The 13,649-nt window shown below is 46.0% G+C and overlaps 2 protein-coding genes across 3 annotated transcripts; both read left to right on the top strand.

Annotated features, from left to right (window-relative positions):
* The first annotated feature begins 148 nt into the window (after nucleotides 1–148).
* Nucleotides 149–2,947, top strand: LOC103817345 (ovomucoid-like). 2 transcript variants are annotated; one of them, XM_009091507.4, is made up of 4 exons: nucleotides 149–923; nucleotides 1,735–1,757; nucleotides 2,189–2,313; nucleotides 2,760–2,947. In XM_009091507.4, exons 1-4 carry the CDS (start codon nucleotides 869–871, stop codon nucleotides 2,803–2,805), a joined length of 249 nt encoding a protein of 82 aa, XP_009089755.1. In that variant the 5' UTR covers nucleotides 149–868; the 3' UTR covers nucleotides 2,806–2,947. The 2 variants fall into 2 exon arrangements, with proteins under 2 accessions (XP_009089755.1, XP_050835683.1); XM_050979726.1 differs by lacking the exon at nucleotides 2,760–2,947 and having other exon boundaries at nucleotides 2,189–2,743.
* A 3,583-nt stretch (nucleotides 2,948–6,530) lies between these two features.
* LOC103817344 (ovoinhibitor-like) lies at nucleotides 6,531–12,633 on the top strand. Its single transcript, XM_030229303.2, has 9 exons — nucleotides 6,531–6,846; nucleotides 8,351–8,555; nucleotides 9,026–9,048; nucleotides 9,583–9,710; nucleotides 9,967–10,012; nucleotides 10,875–11,002; nucleotides 11,137–11,182; nucleotides 11,832–11,968; nucleotides 12,442–12,633. Exons 2-9 carry the CDS (start codon nucleotides 8,498–8,500, stop codon nucleotides 12,485–12,487), a joined length of 612 nt encoding a protein of 203 aa, XP_030085163.1. The 5' UTR covers nucleotides 6,531–6,846; nucleotides 8,351–8,497; the 3' UTR covers nucleotides 12,488–12,633.
* Nucleotides 12,634–13,649: the final 1,016 nt, after the last annotated feature.

The raw sequence follows: 13,649 nt of genomic DNA, 5'->3' as shown, positions 1-13,649 counted from the left end.
TGGGAATCAAAGGGAGAGGGGTGTTTGCTCTCCTTGATGGAGGTTGTCCCAAAAAGCGATGCTTTGGTGGTAAAACAAAGGATTTATGTAGAGATGGATGAAGCAGTGATTTCCAGACTGGGTTCAGCTTTTCTAGGATCCATGCTAGGGTCTCAAATCATTCTGTCATCATCATACTAAAAGTCTATTACTGCAAAGCTAATGGCATTTAGGGGAAATAACAATTGTAAATTATTTTTTGCGTAGTCCCATAAAAGTTTCCCCCTCCCTTGTCATTTTCCAGGACGCATTTCAGTGTCTGGGATGCCCTCTTGCTTGCCTTCCTGGCTCATTTTTTTCCTGCTTTCACTATAACTTAGTGATGTTTTACTTGGGTGAAGCACAGAAATAAAGGGAGAGCCTTTCCGCTATGGAAGCATTTCGTTCAGTGTTTTTCTCATGAAAAAACAAAACCAGGCAGTGATAGGTGAACACAGAGAAAATCTGACAGCAGTTTGTACAGCGGCTCTTCTGCCTGCAGGAAATTTTCTGTGGTCCTTCAGAAGGAACCTGTCACATATTTCACTTAAAATAAGGACTCAGAGGGTGTATCTCACACATCTAAACTTCTCGTGACTCCCGTTGATGAAGAAACACCACTCTTGGCTTGCAGCACAGCTTACCTCTACTGATACTGCCACTGAGACAAAAGGCTGGAAATGTTGCTCCAGGATAAGGGTGGATAAGGCAAATATGAACATGCACAAACACACACACCCCCCAGTGGTGCAGGCACACATAAAAGCGTGGTTGCCACCTGAGGACTGAATCCAGGTTGGGTTTCCTGAGCAAAAGCCAAGCTCTGCTGCTCACAGCTCATCCAGCCACCATGAAGATTACGGGGGTGCTGCTTCTGCTCTCTCTGGCCCTTTTCTGCATCTCAGGTGAGTGGCTGTGCCTTGGAGTAAGCACTGGCTGTCTTCAAAACCACAAAAAAAAACATCCTCAGATTGGAAAGAGCTCCGTTCTGCAAGGACTTATTTACTCCTAGAAAGATAGTGTTGAAAAGACTTGACATCAGAGACTATCACTTATGGGGTAATATTTTAGCAACAGAACTGAGTGGGTAAGAACAACTGTGGGAACAGCTCTACTCTCAGTGCTAGTTTATGCATAATGAAAGAAGTGACATGTACGTGGTGCAACCCGGAGACTCAGACAACCAGTACTTAACCTCTGAAATGTTGCAGAAACACAAATAATTTTACTGAATGAAAGTGAACATTTCTTGTAGTCATCCTGAAACGAGGTGTAGTTCAAGAGCCTGAATTGCTGTAGGAGCTTTATAGATTCACCTCTCACTAAATACTATTCTTATTTAAAAATAATATTGGCAATGCATATAAGATGCTGCCTCTGTGTACTTGTCAGCTTTGTGTCCCTGTTTACCTCAATAATTTGCTTTGCTTTGAGTTCATGTCCTGTTCCATCCTTTGAACCATAGAAAATGGCTTTCTCTTCTTTTATTTTACACAGCTTTTTCCATTTTGACTGTAACCCTCATTAAATAAAAATACCACAGAATCAACATACAGTATGGCACAACATTTTGCCTGAAATTCCTTTTGTCTAAGAATAATTTGCTAGCACACAGGGAGTTGGAAGATATGTATTCAGGGCATGCATTCTCAGATTTTAACAGAATCTAAGAATTACATTTGTAACATATTTCATTTGTTCTTCTCTTTTTTTCAGTTCCAGTTACTGGTCAGCTGCAGGTAAGGGACAGATTTTTCTATTCTCCATCCTTTCTTTCCTTAGAGCAGTTTCTGTATAAATCTTTACTAATCACATCATGATGGAGCCTTTCACAATCCTGAGACACCCAGCTGCCTGAGCAATATTTGCCACAGATATTATCGGGTGAAATTGCCATTTTCATCTGGTGATGGCTTCAACAAGTAGGGCAGCATTCAGCTCATGTCCAAGTTGTTGTCAAAGTTACTGCAGCATCATTTGCAGTGGTTACCCAGGCTCTGCATGGCTGGAGGCAGCACTCCACTGCATCCTGCCCTGTCCCTGGGCTTGTCCTCAGCACCTGCTGCTGGGCAGCAAGGGGGCAGCTCAAGGGGTGTGTGGGGCCTCCCAATGCCACCTTTCTCACCCCGCTTTGGTTGAGAGCTCTTTTTTTTTTATTTTGTGAATACAGGCTGCACCCCTCTACTGCAAGAACCAGAGGACTTTCAGGAATATGTGTTCCATGGAGTATGTCCCCCACTGTGGGTCTGATGGTGTCACCTACCCCAACAAATGCACCTTCTGCAACGCCTTCCTGTACGTAGGGAATAAATCTCTTCCCCTCCTCAGTGGTGAATTAACTTAGCTTAAACTGGCTAATCAGTCTTGGGCACTGGCTGGAGGAGTAAAGTTCTTTTATTTCACTTGCTTTTTTCTCTCACCAGTAAGGGTAATTTTGTTTTTTTTTTTGGGGGGGGAGAGAGAGTTTGCTAGGAACTCCTTTCTTTCAGATGTAAAGAGACAACATAGTGTTCTACATTTTCCTCTTAAGTGATTTGCAAAAGAGCTTTCTCTCAGCAAACAAAGTGTTTCCTACAGACTATTTGGTCTTTTAAATTAAGAACTTTTCTTGTCTTTACATGTCAATAATAAAAGGAAATATGTGGAATATAGTTCAGAAGTCCCTCTGTGGTGCAGAGGGACAGACCAACAGTAAAAGCCCAGATGTTCTGTCTCTGAGGTACTGATTTCTTTCTCTGCAGGAGAAGCCGTGGAATTCTTTCCTTGAAGTCTCTTGAAGCCTGCTAAGCTTCTCTACAGGATTCAGCTGAGAAAGAGCATTCCTCCCTAACAATGTTCCCCATGGCAGATGACTTCCCAAACCCCTGACCCTTGAAAACCTCTTATCGACCCTGAAACCTCTGATAATTAAAATAAGACCCAGCATTTATACCGTCCTTTAGCCTCATTCTGGCTTTACCTAACATGTTGCATGATTATATCACTGCAACAACCCTGGGGTGTGGGAATTCATGGGAAAATTGCAGGGGAGAGGGAGAAGGGTGTTCTGATCTACAAAAACATCAACCCCAACTGCAAAGGCCATGGGCAGCTTTTGTGGGCATCTGCCTTCATCCAGCTTTCCAAGAGAAAACCCAGGCTGGAGATGCATCCTGGTGCTCCTGTGCATTTGCTGCTCTGAGGGGATCTGACAGACACTCTCTGCCTGCTGAGAGGAGCTGCCTCTCCCTCCCCAGCTGCAGCTCTCAAATCCCTGCAGCCTCACCCAGCCTCACTCTTTGTAGCCTGGCAGCACGAAGAGGCCCCGGGCAAACCTGAACATGAACATAATTAGAGACAGTCCCAAGACTTGTAACTGGGGTGTTGTGGCACTGTTCTGCCACGCAGAAGGGGTCTTGCTGGCACAATGAGCTGCTCATCCCTGTTTCAGTTTCCAGGGTTATCCCAAATTTCTTACACCAGCAAGAGAACATGTGAGGAAGGTCACGTTCCAAGCTGCCTCCACCTCGCCAGCAGGATTGAAAACTCACCTGCAGCTGGGAGAAGGCCTTCTGCAATCTGCTTTGCCCCCCAGAGCAATGTCACAGGCTGTTTTCTCTGGGCTGCCCACGCTGGTTCATTGCTGAGGGGTGCTGCAGAAAACCTGTGGGCAGCCAGTGCTCACAGAGCTGATGTCCAGGGGATGCTGGCAACCACCGAGCCCAAATGGGCACCTCACCCATCACTTAGCTGCTGGTTGAAGGTAATTACCTTGACTGTCGCTTGTAGAGGATCCTTTGAGATTCTCAGGCCTCTGGAAAGCTCGGCTGATGAAAGGAAGGGCTCAGAGTCATGGTGTTAATTTATTATTCATTAACAGCCAGGTGCTGCCAGTGCAGTGCCGTAGAGGCAGCAGCCTCACAGTCAAATAGTTAATGATCTTAAGTGACAATGTGTCACTTCCCAGAGACTGCAGAGAGCAGCTCTCTAAAAGGAGACAATTTATTTCCAAAAGACATGATTCTCTGCAGCCATTTAATGCCAAGTCCCTTCCTGGGGCTGGAATGTCCCTCCTGTGAGGGGGAGGTCTGTGTGCAGGAAGACTTTTCAGTGTCAGATGTGATTTCTGGGCACCAGGATAAATTGAGGCTCTGGGAGGTAGTGCTGGGGGTGTGGGGCACATTCAGTCTCCTTCTTCTCCCCCTCTGCAGAGCGTGGGAGTCAGGCTAGGAGAGCAGCAGCTGCAGCAGTGATTTTTTTCCTTGGGCAGCAGCAGGGAGGATGAGGATGGCCCTCAGGAGCCACGATGCCTTGGAGAGAAGCAGAGCTCCTGATGGTGCTGGAGATCCCTGTGATGCTCAGAGGGCCTCTTGCAGGGACATGTCTGCTAAACAGGAAAATCCAGCAGGCAATTACGGGCAATTTCTGTGAGTAGAAATGATAAATCCTCTGTGACTGCTCAGGAGTGACCAAGGGCAGAGCAGGACCCCTGTGGAGCCCCTGCCCTCCCACCCCAGCAGTTCATCCTGGATACTCCTTAAGATGGAGAGGAAGAGAATTCTCCTTTATGAGCACCTCGTTGGAAATAATTTTTTTTATTGCTTCTCAATAAAATCCTGCCACAACAGCACAAATCCTCTCACCATTACTAATCTAACTCTCCCTCCAGGAAATTCAAGGCAGGAAACATTGTCTGCCTGCCAAGGTATTTTATGGTACAATTCTTTGAGCAGTACCTCAGCACTTTATGTCATTATCTGATGTTTTGGATTCAGGAAATGCCATTCAATTACCCCACAACCTGATTAACACATTGCATGTACTTATTTTGTTCTGCTTTATTTTATATGGTTCCTTCTATTTTTGTGCATTGTTCGACTTGTTGCTGGCCAAAATGTACCTCAGGCCAGTCTAGACCTTTCTGTTAATGCAGTTTCTCTCTGTGGCTCCTGTCAGGAGAAATGGTCTGTTACTGCATTCTTACTTGATGTGGAGAAAAATAAATTTATATTTGAAAAGTGAATTAATTGCAGGTGTTTTGGGGGACTGGCTGTGCCAGAGCTATTGCAGAGAGGCTGAGCTGAGATTCACTGAGGGATTGGAATCCTCAGCCCTATGCTGTTAGCATGCAGCTTCCAGACAGCCAAATCATTCCAGACACCCTTGCCTGTGATATCATCTATGCTTAAAAGACTGGAGATATTCAGGCAGCAATCAGATAGCTGAACTACAAGGAGAAATAATAGGTGAGCGCGGCTTAGAGCAGGGGCTTTGCGGGCTGGAAATTGAATTCCTGTTCTCATAGAAGATCCAGCTCTGCCCCCGTGTGCAGAGGTCTGGGAACAGCAGCTCGGCCGGGATCTCCTGCGGTTGTTCCACATCCCCGGGAGCCGCAGGGAGGGAGCTCCCTCCTCCTGCCCGGGCTGCAGCCCCTCGGTTCTCGCTTACCCCGCGACAGCCGCAGAGCGCAGCGAGCACGGGGACACCGCTGCTGGCATCACAACCTGTCTTGCGTGCGCACATCCGCCCTCGTATTTAACAATAGTAATAATAATAAAACCCCCCTGTTGTTGCTCTTTGTAGCCAGATGAAGCCTATGACAAGTTTGAAACCAAAGCAGGGAGCACCATCAGAGAAGAATTTTTTAGGTTGTGGTAGGCTATGGACTTACTTGAGGTAGGAAGTCTCAAGATCAGAGGAAAATCTTCCCAGGAAATTATCACTGCTCTGGGAAGAAATGCTGCTGGATTAGAAACCCAGAGTTCTTGGAGATTGACCTTAATATGAGAGGACCCATTGCATGATGGCCAACATTCATCCCATTCATCCCATAGCCTTCCTGAATGTTTGCCCTCTAGGAGTCTGAAATAGAAGGAAGCATTTTATTTAAGAGTTTTATTTCAGCTTTTTGTATCTTGTATCTCTAGAAACATTAAAATAATGCCAAGGTCAGTTTACTGAGCCCTCCATCATGGTATTTCTGAGCCTCAGAATCACAAGATAGTTTGGGTTGGAAGAGATCTCTGGAGATCATCCAGTCCAAACCCCCTGCCAAGGCAGGGACACCTGGAGCAGGTGACACAAGAACATGGCCAAGTGGGTTTGGGATGACTCCAGAGAGACTCCACCACCTCCCTGGGCAGCTGTTCCAGTGTTCTGCAGCTCTCAACGGAAAGAATTTTCTCCTCATGTCGAGGTGGAACACGTTGTGTTTTAGGTTATGGGCACGGCTCCTTGTCCTGTCACTGGGCACCACTGAGAACAGTCTGGCACCATCACACACATCCCAGGGGTTTGGGCAGGTGGGCTCACTTTGCCCTTCCCATTTGCAACAGGTGTATGACATTTCCCAAGGCCCTCTGTTGTGAGCACTGTTGTTTTTCACTGCTCCCAATGCCTGCCTTCAGTCCACCTGCTTTCCTGTGATTGCTGCTGCCCCATTCCCTGTTTCCTGTTCATGGGCTCCTTGTGCAATACCCTGTCACACCTGTCCCAGCAGCTCTCCTGCCCTGCCCACTGCCCTTTGTCTCCCATCCCTTCTCCCAGACCCTGTAGCAAGGCTCTTTCCTCGTTTCTCTTTTTCTCCCTGCTGCCCTGGCAAGTGGCAGGGGCTGCTGGAGGAGAAGAGCTTTTTGGATGGCCACCAAGACCCTGGGGGCAGCGCGTGAGGCAGAGCGGATCTCCCAGAGGATCTGACTAATGAAAGGGCAGGTGTTGGCTCAACATGAGAGTGATGCCGCTCCCTGGCAGACACCAGCCAGGCACAACAGCTCCTGCTGGCTTCAGCCTGGCAGGAAACACAACAGGAGAAGCAGCAGAGCTCTGCTAATGGGGATCTTGGATCTGGAGGTGGGTATGGGGGAGTTTGGATAGCAGGGCTGAAGGGGAGACAGACTCTGCTCCTGGAGCCCCCCCAGGCACGGGGCTGGCAAGCAGCACCTCCACTGGTGGCTGGTGCAAGTTCTGAGGAAGCTTTGTTTCCAGACTTTGGCATTCCTGCCCCTGGAGATTAATCAATATTAATGCTTCCGTGACTACCGCTTCCTTTCCAAATGTGCTCACAATCAGCTCAAGGAATCTGAAAGTCAACTCGCTCAGGATGCTAAGAATGCGACAGAAGCAACTTTCAAAGGAACCCTTCAACTTGTGATATTTGTGAAAGAGATCCAAATAGCATTATTCATTTATTTTCCAGGAAAATGATTTCATTGATATAAACAGGCCAAATCCCACAAGCTCCATTCTGTGACTACAGTTCCCTTACACTTTCAGCTACATTTTTATGATTTATCTGCTCATGCCAAGTGTTGAACATCTCCCAGGATAATAAGAAAACCAATTCTGATTTTCTATTTAAAACTCAGGCTGCCTTTAAACCACATGTATGAATTAAGCTTCTTCTGAGGCACAAACAAGTTCCATCCGTCACTTCCTTCCGTGACTACCTTAAATCAAAAATTTATTATTTTATGCAATATCCCCTATTTGTTTTTCCATACACTTGCGATAGAGTCGAGCCACTTAGCAGAGCCTAGCACATTATTTATCACTTATCTTCCCTAAAACACAACTCTCAGCTGACACTCTAAATTTAATGCCATATAATTGAGGGAGAAGGGGGAAGCCCAAGGGTTCTCCTTCTGTTTGCAGTTACTGGAATTTTTTCTGGAATGCCTTTGGTATTAGCAAGCCCATTTCACCTGCACAGAATACCAGTTGCTTGCCATTAATAGGAAACATTTTCCCAGTACAGATTTAAGGCTACTTATCCTCATAATTTCTTAATCAGACTCATGCTCATTGCCAACAGATGAATAACTCCTGCTCCTACACAGAAATGTCTAATAAACTTCTGGGGGTTTTTGTAATGCTTTTCTCTCATGATGACTTTCTGTGGGTGAGAAATCCAGTGTACCAGGAAATTACAGGAGACAATGTGGAGAGATTTGCTGAGTCTTCAGCATCTTTAAAGTGCACTGATGCTTGCCAGACCCCAGATGTGATGTCAGTAAAAGCTTAGAGTGTCCCATGCTCCTGTCACCCCACTCTGCTGTACCATGAAAGTCTCCCAGAGCCCAGTTCCTGTCTAGCATATCTGATATGGTGAGCACAAGTCAAACACTTCCAAGAAATGGGCTCTTTTTTCCCTTCCCCAACTTCCATATTCCATTTCATAACATCCGCTCTTGAGACAGTGCTGCTGTTTGGAAAGTACAAATCACTCATTGTACAGCAAGACGCCTTTGTTAACAAGCTGGGTGTAGCTCACATTTTTGTTTAATTCTTCTGGGCATCTCTCTAACAAACAAGTATTCTTTGGAGCTCAACTCGGTAATCGATACAATTTTCCTAGTTTACAGAGCAAATAATTACTTTCTGGTGATGACTTCACAAGGTCAGGGAGATGCATATATATAGTGGGGAGGGAGAAGGCTGAGAACCACCCACGGATTCTCCAGCAACCGACCCACACGGAACAGCCGCTACCAACGCCGCCAGCATGAAGATGGCCAACTGTGCTGCCCTTCTGGGGCTGGTCCTTCTTGGCTGCCTTTCTGGTAAGTAATTTCTGTCATTTTTGTTGCATTTCATGCTGTTCTGGACCTCTTGGTCCTTCCCCTGTCTCTGTGCATCCTGAAGGAGAGCGCAGCCTCTTGGGGATGTGAAGGTTTGGGAATCCGCGGCCTCTCTTTTCAATGAGCTTCGCAGACAAACACATGGGATCTATGCTTTAAGCTTTTGAGCCTTAGTGGGGATTATGGAGCTAAAGAAGGATAAAATTTTAGGTCCTATTTCTTGTTTAGTGAGTCAAAATTTCTGGTGTCACAAATAAGTGATTTTTTTTTTTTAATCTCGGTGTATCACTTTGCATTTACTTGGAGTAGGTGAAACATTTAGGAGGATAATCGCTTCTTGGTAATGAGAAGGTATATTTAGCTGATCTATAGGGAAATTGATGATTCCAAAGGAATTTTAGTGAAGGACATAATACAATTTTTACGTTTTGTAATTTTTATTTTTATTGTAGATCTCGCTGTTGCTCAAAGACGGGTGAGTATTAGATCTTTGTCATTAAGTCTTGATTTCTAAGTCTAGATGAATAATTCATACTCACACTATATGTCAGGGAATGCTTGAGGGAAAAAAAAAAAGAGATAATGAATAAGAAAGAAGTGCCCCTAAGTGCACCTCTTTTCCCAACATAAGAAAACACCTTTGTCAGAGAGAGATAATTTAGTACTTTGATGATTAAAAAGACAGCGATTAATAATGTAGAATGCGAGTCAGCACAGCACAGAGTGCCAGTAGAAAATCTATATGACTATTGAATATCTGCCTAATATCTTCCCTGTCTTGATTCCCCGAGGAATGATCATTTTTGCCCATAATTCTCGCCAAAATTACTTTAAGTCTTAACAGCAGAGAGGCGCTTTCATTATGCCGTAAGATACTCGATATAAATTTTCTTTCACCATGGAGGAGCCATAGAGACTCCTCAGAGCAGCCTCCCAGTACAGCATAACCAGGATCAGGGCAAGAACACCTTTCTGTCTGTTTGGAGACGTGACGAGTCCCCTTTCCCAGGCCAACTGCGGCGCCTACATGATGAGTGGGAAAACCATGGGCGTCATCTGTCCGCGCAACTTCGAGCCCGTGTGCGGCACCAATGGCCGCACCTACCCCAACGAGTGCTCCCTGTGCAGGGAATTCTTGTGAGTAGAAAGTCCCCTGATCACCTACAGGGCCAGCTCAAGCAGCAGGCAGAAGCCCTCGGGGTTGTGACTAATAGTGGGGTGGACTAGAATTTTCTTTAGTTTCAGTCTTCCCTAATGCCCGTGATCTTCTGTGTCAAAGCTCCAGAATCTGATTAATTACTGGGGCTTTACGGGTGGAGGGACTTGATGATTGAGATGACAACACGGCATGAAAAGATTAATCCCTGCTTTTCTTCTCCCTCTCTCCCTCCAGCCACAACCGTGCTCTTGACAAGAGACACGATGGAAGATGCATTAGGGTATGGCCGGAGATTGGTTCCTTCCCCTGCTGGGTGGCAGCCAGACACAAACCTAGCCTAGGATTCCTGCTGCACTGAACCCACACAATGGCTAGCTCTCAGAAATGGGGTGAAAATGAAGAATTTCAGATTTGCAGGAAATTAAATTTGTGTTTTGTTTGGACTGCTAAAACCAGTGAGTTTTAAAAGGCAAAATATATTCTGTACAACACCAGAGTTTAGAAAGGAAACTTTTTGATTTCAAGAGTGTTTTGTTGTATTATGAAAACACTTCCCTTTACATTTAGACTTAGAGGCTTGTTGTAGCTAAGAAATTCCCAGAAGAAGTTTGAATTTCAACTAAACTGTAATTTTGTAACAGAAAAAACCTGATTCTATCAGAATGTTTATCACAAAGTTAAGTTAAAGTTAGTATCAATATAGGGAGCTACCATGAAGTGACAAAGAACGTCTATTTTTAGTTTGGAGAGAGAGAATAAAGAAACATTCTGTCTGTGCAATTTCATGTAATACAATGACTTCCATTTCAATACACTCAGAGCAATTGCAGGAGCAGTGAGCTGAGTGTAAATGCAATTTTTGAAAGGTGTGAGGTATTTTAGGCAAGGATCCTTCATGATGGCATTTAGGGGGAAAATTCCCAAGATGACAGGGATGAAGCCCACCTCAGAACAGATACTGATGCTGTACCCACAGGCAGGATTTCATCTGTGTCCCCCCAAATCCACCACACTGTGGCTGGAAGCCCCTTTCATCTTGCAGCTCTGGATAGGGGGGGGGATGTCTCTTGCACCACACTCCATTACACAGGGCTGCTGCAAAGGGGAGCAGAGATTGAAATGCTGCTCTGGGACTGTTTCAGATGGACTGTACTGGTTTCCTGAAGCCTGGCAGTGGTTTCAACACCCCCTGCACCATGGAGTACTCCCCCATCTGCGGCACCAATGGCATCACCTACAAGAACAAGTGCCACTTCTGTACTGCTGTGGCGTAAGTGAAGGGCCCAGGGCAGGGCTTCTGGATCAGTATTTCTCTTTTTGGTATTTGAGCATAAGGGGTAGTTTGGCTCATGAAGAAGCAGCTGCACTGTGCTCATTCATTCTCTACCTGCTTTCCCCCCAAAGGAGCGGCCTGGACCTGAACCTGCAGAGCTATGGAGAGTGCTTCCAGGTAAAGCCAGAAATCTGCACTCTTAACTGCTGTTACATTTTGCAACACAAATTCATGGCTGAATTATAGAAATGCCTTCACTGTCCTGGTGCATTTGGCCTGGAAATAGGACTTGAGGAAAATAGTTATGCCAGGGTCAACAGGATGTGGAACCTAATCCATGACTGAGATATTTGGTCCCCTCTCTGATCTGGGAACAGCAGGCAGAAAGTGCTGAGACCTTCCTTTACTGTGAAACTGGATGAGCAAGAGATGGTGCATCATTGATGCAGCAGCACTATTAGTAGCAGTGATTCCCTGGGAGGGAGAACCCAGTGCACTGGGGCTTGTGACCACCCCCTTTCTGCCTCTGCTTCTCAGCTGAACCAGAGCAGCCAGTGGGAGAGCCAGCCTGGAAATACCAGCATGGCCATTCTACTATTTATAATATTTTTATTAGATTTTTTTTTTTGCCTCCACCATCTTCCTACTTCAGGCTGTTCCAGGCAAGCCCATTCTCTGAGTCTGCAGAATTGCTGGAACAACAGAGCCCCGTTCCTGAAAAGTGCTTTAGTGCTTTGCCACATCACAAATACTAAACAAACATAAAGCACTTATGGAGGAAAATACAGGCCACAGAAGTTTTAAGCCCTGTTCTTTGCTCCATTAGGAAACTGTAAAGATCGACTGCAGCTCTTTCCAGCTGCAGAAGGGCGGCAGCCTGGCCTGCACCTCCGAGTACACCCCCATCTGCGGCTCCGACGGCAGGACCTACTCAAACAAGTGCCAGTTCTGCAGCGCTTTCCTGTAAGTACAGAGCTCACCACGTGCCCATGGAACCAGAGCAGCTCCCATGCAGCTGTGGCAGCTGGGGGGAAGCCCCAGAGCTCCCGTTAGCTCCCATCCCTAGCCCGTGTTCCTTCCTCTCCCAACGCTCGCTCCTCTGCCACCCACCCCCAGGCACCACAGATCCTAAGCCTGAGTGAGTCTTTTCCTCCTCCCCTTGCAATTAAAAGCAGATCCCCGCTTGCAGGCTCATGGCATTGCTGGCTGCCTCCCTGTCAGGGTGATTGAAAGTGTGACTGCAGGAGGTGTCCAAAATTATGGGGTTTGTCCCAAATTTCCGCAACGTATGAAAGCGTGTAACTTGAGGAATCTGAAAAGAGGTGGAACATTAAGTGAAGTACTTGGAGAGCACAATGGCATTTGGGTTATTTGGGCTAAGTTGGGCTATAAAAATAAGATCCATGTCTCTAATTTTGGTCTCCCTCTCTCTTCAGACGTGGCATTGGAGGTCTGTCCTTCAGGCACCACGGGGAATGTTAAGCACTGGAGCAGGACCCTTCAACGTGACATTTCCCTCACAAATTCCTCAATCGAACACGCTCTTCCTTGCCCACTCAACTGTTATGCATCAGTCTCTGCTTTGGTTGATCAATAAACTAAATGTAGCCACAATCTTTGCCATGGAATGGTTTTTGATTTTGGTTTTGTTTTCCAGGCAGGGTAATGGTCTTCAGGCTTTTGGGTACTTTTCTGCCAGGCAGGAGAAGTGGTGAAATAAACCACAATAAAGAGCAAAACACCAGCCCAAGCCCTCAAGAGAAAATGTCATTCTGTAGCAAGCCATCAGAAAATGCTATAAAATAGCACAACTTAGAATCTAATTTTGAAGTCTTGCAGAGTGTAAATGGATTTGTCTTTGTCACAGCCCTGGAACTTGGAGGAACTGTTTCTTTTAGGGGCCTTGGCCTGGTTGGATGGTCCTGGGAGATTGTGAAAGGGGTGATCATCTTTACCTGGTCACACCTGAGCAAGGGGGGGGCAGGTCTGGTGGTGCCTTATAAAAAGGAGGCTTATGGCAAAGGGAGGAGGTATCTCACAGGGAAGAAAATTAGGAACTGCTGCTTCCTTGAAGGGTGTGTCCATTGAGATTGTGCCCATCAGCAGAAAATTGCAGCAAGCTAGGCAAGGCTGTAATGAGCCTAATGAGAACCTGAGGAGAAATTAGACTGGGCTCAAGCTTTCAGCTTCTTGGAGAGGAGATCTAAAAAGCTGTACTGGTGGTATTGCAGGGAGAGGTGAGGCAGAGGACCCCTCAGGAAAAGGTCTTGTGTTTTCTAACTCCAGGAAAGAAGGGCAAGAAGATGTGCTAGCAGCTGAAATGGGTTTTCTCTCTGGGGAAAAAAGGTGTGAAGGTAACATCTTTGTGGGAGCCTGAAGCGTGCACTGCAGGAAAAATGACATGTCTGACTGTTGGTGATGATGTGCCATCTTTTTGGGTGAGTCAAGGAGTTAATATGCAAACAGCACAAGCAAAAAAAGTCCCAAGTGCCATGGCTAACACGCTCCCTTCCTCATCCTTTCTCCACCTCCCATTCTCTTGTTATGTAAAAGAACACCTGCTGCTAAGGCTGATATTTAGGACAAAATCTGTGACTTTCAAGACACTTTTTTCAGTCTTGTTTCCTGAGGTAGATAATTTCTT

The sequence above is a fragment of the Serinus canaria genome, chromosome 13 (genome assembly GCF_022539315.1).
Source record: "Serinus canaria isolate serCan28SL12 chromosome 13, serCan2020, whole genome shotgun sequence".
In the NCBI taxonomy this organism is placed as follows: domain Eukaryota; kingdom Metazoa; phylum Chordata; class Aves; order Passeriformes; family Fringillidae; genus Serinus; species Serinus canaria.
This window is presented reverse-complemented; position numbering and strand designations above follow the sequence as displayed.